Raw genomic sequence first — 8,910 nt, 5'->3', positions numbered from 1 at the left:
TTCAAGGTCTGAACTTCATAGTGAGATGATGATGAAGTGCCAGCAGCATCAGCTGGGACCAACCAGCGCCCCCAGGACAAGAGGAATAAGATGTTAGATACGAAACTAAGTCTCTAATAATAATGTAATCATTACTATTGTTATTAACAAATACTTATTGAAATACATATCTGTGGTTTGTTATTCTTCCAGCAACACTACACACCCCTGAACTGGTGGTAGTGGAACTGTTAGATGAGGACTCCTACATACTACTGGCTACACTGTCGCAGCAGTCCACAGATGAGCTTCCCAATTTGTCGTACTTGGTGTCTTTCAGCTATGCTGCACCACCTTCATTAAACTATATCATACCAGCATCACAGCAGCTGCCACAGCCCGCAGAACCAAAGGTAAGTGATCCATCACGAGTACTACTGTTCGCAAGCACATATAACGTTACTGCGTATGGATCTAAACCAGTAAATGTTGCCCTGGATCCAGATAATGACTTTGCTGTAGTTATTGTACTTGAAAACGCGCAATGTGTTAATTGTTCATTTTTCATAGTACTAGAGGGGATATATGAGCAGTATGATGCATTATATAAAGAATAACATGACAGACAAGTATGATCCTTCCCTTACACTGGTTGACACTCAATTGTTAGGCCATTATGTTACTACAGTTGAAATGTATGGCAAAGCTACGTTAGAATTAACTTCATGGTGTGTTGTGAAATTAAATGATAGTTTCTGTACAACATCGATCACTACAGAAAGATTATGTCATTGGCAGGTATATGCAAGAGCTACCTACTATGAATTTGTAGACTATTTGAACAAAAATAGTGTTACAATGGACCAGGTAGAACAGTTTATGATTTCCTGTGTATCTCCTGTACCAAAGAGTGTAACTCTAAAAGCTGACCAGCTGGTGTGGCTGAGCGGTTCTAGGCACTTCAGTCTAGAACTGCGTGACTGCTACGGTCGCAGGTTCAAATCCTGTCTTGGGCGTGGATGCGTGTGATGCCCTTAGGTTAGTTACGCTGAAGTAGTTCTACGTTCCAGGGGACTATGACCTCAGATGTTAAGCCCCATGGTTCTCAGAGCCATTTGAACCATTCCTAAAAGCTGTACACCTGTAGAGAGGAATACCAATGTGGACAATACTGACTACTAGCTTTAACACCATACAGGCCGAGTGTATGGCTTGCAGACAGCAGATATTTTCCGAGTTCTGTGATACCACTATACAATGTACCTAAAATGAATAAAGCACAGTGTGTTTTTTCCTAAAGACTTGTTGATTCAGTCATAGACCCTCTACCTATTCAACAACCTATTAAAAGAATATATAGCTTATCCATACTGAGGTCAGAACACTTGTGCATTGCTGCAGCCCCTGTGACTGCCCACCACCCCTTGAGATGCCAGTGTCGCCTGCTGCCCACCAGCCCCTGGACGCCACCACTGTCCACTACCCCCAGCGGTGCCAGTGCAGCCCGCCGCCTCACTGGGGGGCACCACTGCCTAGTGCCCTTGATGGTGCCAGTGCTGCCCTCCGCCACCCCTGGATGCCACCACTGCCCCCAGCGGTGCCAGTGCCTCCCACCGTCCTCATGGATGCCACCACTGCCCGCTGCCCCTGGTGATGCTAGTGCCGCATGCTGCCCGCTGCCTGCCTGACGCCACCACTTCCCACTGCCCCCATCAATGCGAGTTCCGCCCGCCGCCTCCCTGGAGGGCACCACTGTCTAGTGCCCCTGGCGGTGCCAGTGATGCCCTCCGCCCCTCTGGACGCCACCACTGCCCCAGCGGTGCCAGTGTTGCCTGCCGTCCTCCTGGATGCCACCAGTGTCCGCAGCCCGTGGAGATGCTAGTGCCACCTGCCACCTGCCGCCCTCCTGGGCACCACCACTGGCCACTACCCCCGGTGGTGCCAGTGCCACCCGCCGCCCCCATGTATGCCACCACTGCCCACCACCCCTGGAGATGCCAGTGCCTCTGGCCACCCCAGTGGATGCCACCACCGCCCGCCATCCCCGGCAGTGCCAGTGCTGCCCTTCCCCCCCCCCCCCTGGACGCCACCACTGCCCCCACCAGTGCCAGTGCCACCCGCTGCCCCCCTGGAAGGCACCACTGCCTAGTGCCCCTGGCAGTGCCAGTGCTGCCCCCCGCCCCCCTCGACGCCACCACTGCCCCCAGCGGTGCCAGTGCCACCCTCCGCCCCCCTGGACGTCACCACTGCCTCCAGCAGTGCCAGTGCCACCCGCTGCCCCCCTTGAAGGCACCACTGCCTAGTGCCCCTGGCAGTGCCAGTGCTGCCCTCCGCCCCCTGGACGCCACCACTGCCCCCAGCAGTGCCAGTGCCACCTGCTGCCCCCCCAGAAGGCACCACTGCCTAGTGCCCCTGGCAGTGCCACTGCTGCCCTCTGCCCCCCTGGACGCCACCACTGCCCCCAGCGGTGCCAGTGCCACCCGCTGCCCTCCTGGAAGGCACCACTGCCTAGTGCCCCTGGCAGTGCCAGTGCTGCCCTCTGGCCCCCTGGACGCCACCACTGCCCCCAGCGGTGCCAGTGCCACCCGCTGCCCCCCTGGAGGCACCACTGCCTAGTGCCCCTGGCAGTACCACTGCTGCCCTCCGCCCCCCTCGAGGCCACCACTACCGCCAGCAGTGCCAGCAGTGCCGCTGCCCCCCTGGAGGCACCACTGCCTAGTGCCCCTGGCAGTGCCAGTGCTGCCCTCCGCCCCCCTGGACGCCACCACTGCCCCCAGCAGTGCCAGTGCCACCCGCTGCCCCCCTGGACGCCACCACTGCCCCCAGCGGTGCCAGTGCCACCCGCCGCCCTACTGGGCACCACCACTGGCCACCGCCCACAGTGGTGCCAGTGCCGCCCGCCACCCCCTTGGATGGCACCACTGCCCACCACCCCTGGAGATGCTAGTGCCGCCCGCCGGCGCACTGGACGTCACCACTGTCTGCAGCTATCGGCGGTGCCATTGTCGGTTGCCAGGATGTTGCCAGCTCCAATCTGTCCAGTCACCGAGTCGATCACTGCTAAATGAATATCAGATACGAAGTGCCTGTTGAGACAGCCACAGGCAAGTGGTTTATCGAGTACATGAATAACACATGTCTGTGGCTTACGTGACAGCAACAGGCAGAGTTAATGAGGTCCTCCTGTCTCTTATTGAAATAAGAGTTGTGACTTGGTAGACCTCTGACACCAGAAAAAATGCCTAAAGTGGGTACAAAAATAATTTATTGTTTTCCATTTTACAACCAACATAGTGCAGTTTAATGGCTGGAGGCCCATCAGACTGGCAATGAGTATTCACATCATAATGCTAAAGCAGGGCACACACATAGAAAGAATTACATCATTTTTAAACATCTGAGGCAGTAATTTAAATCTGGTAGAAATATCACATAACTGAGGCATAAGCTGTGTAGGAAACAGGTAATAGTCTACTATACTGAAACTGTTACGCCTTTCAATGAGTTTCCGATAAATGTCCAAAAGCACTTTACAAATACTTCGTGATTTCAGTCCCTCGAAAATGGAACAGGCAGTTGTAAGTGACTCGTCGTCGTCTTGGAATCGATAATGTTCCAGCTGAACCGTCGTAATATATTTTGGAATATCCAGAACCTCAAGGTTAAGACGTCTTCATGAACACATCAAAGTTTTGCAGTCACTGTTATCGCTAAATAGCGATGTAATAGTCGACAGATCTGTAGATCTGATTTGTAGCATACTCTGACTGACCTCACTAAGTTGACGACGAGCACAGTCGCTCCACAAATGATCATTACCTTGTTCATTCTTGCGATAAACTGGCAGTAAAAGCAGGCGTATCCGTCTTTTATACTATGATTTTTTTAAGTTGCTCACATTGTTGTGAAAATAATGTATATAAACAGTGATCAATGAATAGTTCATCCAGCCGTGAGAGAACCAGCAAAGGGCTAATATATTGAGGTGCGTAGTAGCAGGTAATGTGAGGAAGCCACATGACATGGTAGTTATGTTGTCTGATGTTAACTACAGTTTAAACCACACAGGTTCGCATTCGGAAGGACGACGGTTCAAAGCCGCATCCGGCCATCCTGATTTAGGTTTTCCATGATTACACTAGGTCGCTTCAGGCAAATGCCGGGATGGTTCCTTTGAAAGGGCATGGCGGACGTCCTTCCCTATCCTTCCCTAATCCAATGGGACCAATGACCTCGCTGTTTGGTCCCATCCCCTAAACCATCCAACTAACTACACAGGTTGTAAATGCGTCAGTGTAGGTGTGATATCCAACCGGGAGTTCCATCTGGTAGTCATATTTGAAAATCCACCTTTTTGTGACACTAAAGTGATATTATCTGCTGATGAATTGTATCTGTTATGTAATATGTCAAAGCATATTTCTTCATTCCTCCGCAGCCATGTTCGCTCGCCATCAATAACGCTAGGAGATCATATTGTCACAGTAGGAGACTTCCCTGGAACAATTAAAATATTTAAGAGCAGAGAGTGCATACATCTGTAGGAACAGACGCTTAAGAATGTAATGTACACATGTCATTTTATAACATATGCTGTAGATTTCCAACTAAGGCGGCAATCGTATGCCCACCAATTTAAACATTGTTGAGCAAGTTTTTGGAGTTTTCTGGCCAAACTCTGCGTCCATCGGAAGAAACTCTTGCTTAATTATATGATTCATATTGTCTCAGACTGAAGGTGGAAGTGCATAGACCAATTGCGACAGGTATAGACGCAAAACTGTGTTCCTATTTAAGTCTGTTCATATACTCTACAATATGTAAGTGCTTACAAAAGTTCAGGAGCTGCATGTATGTTCTCTATAAAATACCTTGTATGCCAATGTGGCCGTCTGGTTGTCGTCATGGCGGAGTGGACGGAAACAACTTCTTCACAAGAGTCTTGTGACAGCCGACAGATCCTGCAATATAGATGCTGGAAGCTAGATAATGTGCATTCCCAATAACATACATGCTTTAATTTTAGGGCCTCCGGACTGTGGAAAGACTAATCTAGCTCTAACATTATTAACACATCATGAGGGAGTCCGCTTCGCACATATATATATATATATATATATATATATATATATATATATATACCCTGTTTCAGCAAAAATATCAACTATTGTAGGAGATACTGGATAACACTGAGGGATTACCATGCCACACAGTCAGCTAAAGCACTGATATTCCACCACCTGAAAAAGTGAAGTCAGACACTATATTCATATTTGATGACATTGTAGTCGAAAATCGGGATGAGATCAGGAAATATTTCTGCTCTGGTCATCGTATGTAAGGTGATATATTTTATTTCAGCCAGACATACTCAAGGATCATGAAGCAGTTGGGCTGGGATAATGCAAACCTTATAACATCTTTCAAACAGGACAATCTGAATTGAAAGCATATTTACCAAGCCTATACAGGAACCAACATGTCATTCAATGAACTTGTCACCGTATGTGGCGAGTGCTGAATCGCAATATGATTTTTTGGTTACTGATAAAACGAGGAAACTGAATGATGATCTATGTCGATGAAACTACGAAGAGATTCTGCATAAAACGCCCTTTACCAAAACATAACCCTGTCGGTATATTGTAGGCTATGGGCAAATTCGCAAGGGAGCACTGTGTTCATCCAGATGTGATGAAGCATAAGTCAAACATACGGTTATATGTCGACTGAAAAACAACACAAGAATAAAGAAATTGGATAGCGGCAACAAGGCAGTGGCTGCGAAAGGTGAATCTCAGCTGTATGATAGAATCTAACGAAGTGAGCAAGTAGTTAGTACGAGATTAGTGGAATTGGAAAGCATTATCAAGGTAACAGCTACGAAAGTCGAAAAGTTGAATGACAGAATCCAGTGATGTAAGGCATAAGTAGAGCAAAAAACTGAAACAGTCAATGAAAGTATCGATACAGAATTAAAGAAACTGGATGGGTTTATCAAGGGAAGAGCTACGAAAACTGAGTTGTACGTATCCCTGATGAGGGATCGAATGAAAGAGTCCATCGCTATGAGTATGAGCTAGAAGAGTTAAGAAGGCGAACAACCCATCACCCCGACAGTATACGAGAGTTGGAACTTAAATAGTTGTAACTATTTATTCACAACGGATACAAAAGAGTTACATGTTTGCACCTGTTACTGTCCTTCAAAGCCGGGCGGGGTGGCCGAGCGGTTCTAGGCGCTACAGTCTGGAACCGCTGCCGTCGCAGGTTCGAATCCTGCCTCGGGCATGGTTGTGTGTGATGTCCTTAGGTTAGTTAGGTTTAAGTAGTTCTAAGTCCTAGGGGATTGATGACCACAGAAGTTAAGTCCCATAGTGCTCAGAGCCATTTGAACCATTTTTTGTCCTTCAAAGTAGTCACCAGCGTTGTGTAGAACCTGTTTTCAGCGACGTGGAAGGTGTAGTATATCGTTAGCAGAGCCTGTTCTGTTGATGGTGCTAATGGAGCGGTCTAAAGTTATGGTGATTTTCGTGTACGACTGATATGGTGTTATCCTAACGCATTACGTTCCTCCACGGCAGACCGTCAATGCACAGTATTACTGTTCGTTTTTGAAGCATCACCTGCGACCAGCTTTGCGAAAGAAGCGGCGACACTTTCTGCGCAACCCGCCCATCATTTTGCCCGACAATGCGCGGGCGCATACAGCGCAAGCTGTGGCTGCTCTGTTTGGTCGATGGGACTGGGAAGTAGTGTACCATCCACCATACTCCTCGGACTTAAGTCCTTGTGACTTTGATTTGATTCCGAAGATGAAGGAACCACTTCGTGGCATTCGCTTCAGAACTGTTCCACAGATTCGACAGGCAGTAGACCACTCCATTCGCACCATCAACAGAACAGGCGCTGCTAACGGTATACTACGCCTTCCGCATCGCTGGCAACGGGCTCTACACAACGCTGGTGACTACTCTGAAGGATAGTAACAGGTGAAAGCATGTAACTCTTTTGTATCGGTTGTGAATAAATAGTTGCCACTATTCAAGTTCCAACCCTCGTATAAGACTTGTACTATCTCGAAGTGTGATCAGCATGAAACAGAATGTCGACAAAACGCAAGGTCATAGAGACGGAGAAAGCTATTCACTGCAAACTGCAACTGTTAAAACTGGGCCAACTGGATTGTTAACAGTTTGTCTCCGTAAGGGTTAGACCCATAACAGATAGTATTAAACAGGTCTCACACATGGTGGTGGCATTGTATGGCAGGATGAGAAGAGGAGGAGAATGGGGAAGAAGAAGAAGGTCTTGCTGTTACAGATTTCATCAAACGCCGCAGTGCTAGCGAATTAGATACGACATATGGGATCAGTTTAAATCATCCATTTATCCTGGGAAAGCTTAATGAAGGACACCATCCACGTTGGAGACAGGGGATATGAAGGGACACCTTATGTAGTGAAGCTAATATCCCTAAACACATCGAACCCTCGAAAGTATTAGCCGAAAGAGAAGAAATCATATGCTGAAATACTATGTATGACTAACGCATGTAGGTGAGACAACATTCAAAAAGGACGACTAAAAACACTGTCAATACGAGTACATTAACATTATTAGACCACTGTTAACTGATGAACATAGAGAAGGCCATAGCGTTGGCATTCAGTATAAAAAGCTGAACACACTACCTTTGGAGTACATAGGTTCCGATCATCCTAACGAAGTTATACACCAGCTATGGCTACTGACAGCATCAGCCACAGTAGGAACTCCAGCTCATATGGACTAAATAATATCAATCATCTTTGAGAAAGATTCGTTACTGAATAATAATGGAGTCTGTGGTCTGTGAACTTCAAAGACCTGCTTGCGAGATTTTCCAGTGCAGACAGTTCATAATATGTGATTTGGGTGATTTATGGCAGGCCAAACTCATGAATATGAGACAATACTCACCATCGAATAAAGGATTCAAATACATCTTAATGATCATAGATATGTATTCCAAATTCTCCTGGGCCCTTCCTGTAAAAGCGAAGACTGGGAGAAAAGTCGCACAGATGTTTGAACAATTGATGCAGATTGGTACAGATCATTGTCCTGACAACCTACAGACTGATCACAGAGGTGAATTTTACAATAAGTATTTCAAGTCGGTAATGGGGTGAAACAGGATACACCACTATTCAACATTCTCCCAAATGAAAGCTCGTATTGTGGAACGTCTGAATAGAACCATTAATAACCGAATGTGGATAAAGTATAATCTTCATGTCTCACACGCATGGCTAGACATTCTAACTCAAATTATTGGGGAGTGTAATTGAATTGAACATTGCACAATGAGGAACAGCCCTATGGATGTACATGACACTGCACCTCTGAATACAGAATACAGTCATATTAAGAGGGTGGGTTCCTGCAAGAAGAAGTTCAAAACAGGTGACTGGGTGCATATTTCGAAATACAAAACGGCGTTTGAGAAGTCTTCACTCCCTAACTGGTCAACAGAGATATTTACAGCGTCCAAAGTACAGAGGACAAACCCGAGAACTTAAATCTTAAAGGACAGTGATGGTGACGAAATTGCAGGGAGTTTTTTCACAGGGGAAATATAGAAATGCTCTGAACTTAAAGTGTTTCTCGTAGAATATGTCATGTGTTTTGAGATTCTGTGTGATGCCTGGTCTTCTCAACAGTTCCTTAAGCAGAAGATTTTAATGTGTTTCTACGGTGGTTTCTCCACATAGTCATAGTTCTGTCTTCAACTATTTTAGATGTTGTGTGGTTATAGGCTAAGTTTTGTACTCACACTCTGCCTTGAGGTATACGTGTTCTGCTATTTTGTGTGACCGGGTGAGTGAGAGAGTTCCAAGATGACCGCCTTATAAATTTTCTTCTTGCATGCTTCTAACAACTCAAAAC

The 8,910-nt window shown here is 46.8% G+C and overlaps 1 protein-coding gene across 1 annotated transcript; it reads left to right on the top strand.

The window, feature by feature from the left end:
* Positions 1-1,941: 1,941 nt before the first annotated feature.
* LOC124555931 (wiskott-Aldrich syndrome protein homolog 1-like) lies at positions 1,942-3,047 on the top strand. The gene is made up of 2 exons (XM_047129984.1): positions 1,942-2,190; positions 2,295-3,047. The coding sequence occupies exons 1-2, from the start codon at positions 1,942-1,944 to the stop codon at positions 3,045-3,047; spliced, it is 1,002 nt and encodes a 333-aa protein (XP_046985940.1).
* Positions 3,048-8,910: the final 5,863 nt, after the last annotated feature.

Source organism: Schistocerca americana, chromosome X (assembly GCF_021461395.2).
Source record: "Schistocerca americana isolate TAMUIC-IGC-003095 chromosome X, iqSchAmer2.1, whole genome shotgun sequence".
In the NCBI taxonomy this organism is placed as follows: Eukaryota; Metazoa; Arthropoda; class Insecta; order Orthoptera; family Acrididae; genus Schistocerca; species Schistocerca americana.
This window is presented reverse-complemented; position numbering and strand designations above follow the sequence as displayed.

What these genes read in the sequence shown, in the direction of transcription:
- LOC124555931 (XM_047129984.1), top strand. Translation starts at nt 1,942, where the DNA reads ATGTATGCCACCACTGCCCACCACCCCTGGAGATGCCAGTGCCTCTGG. An exon ending in CCACCACTGCCCCCAGCGGT is followed by an intron (nt 2,191 to 2,294) that starts GCCAGTGCCACC and finishes TGCCCCTGGCAG; the next exon opens with TGCCAGTGCTGCCCTCCGCC.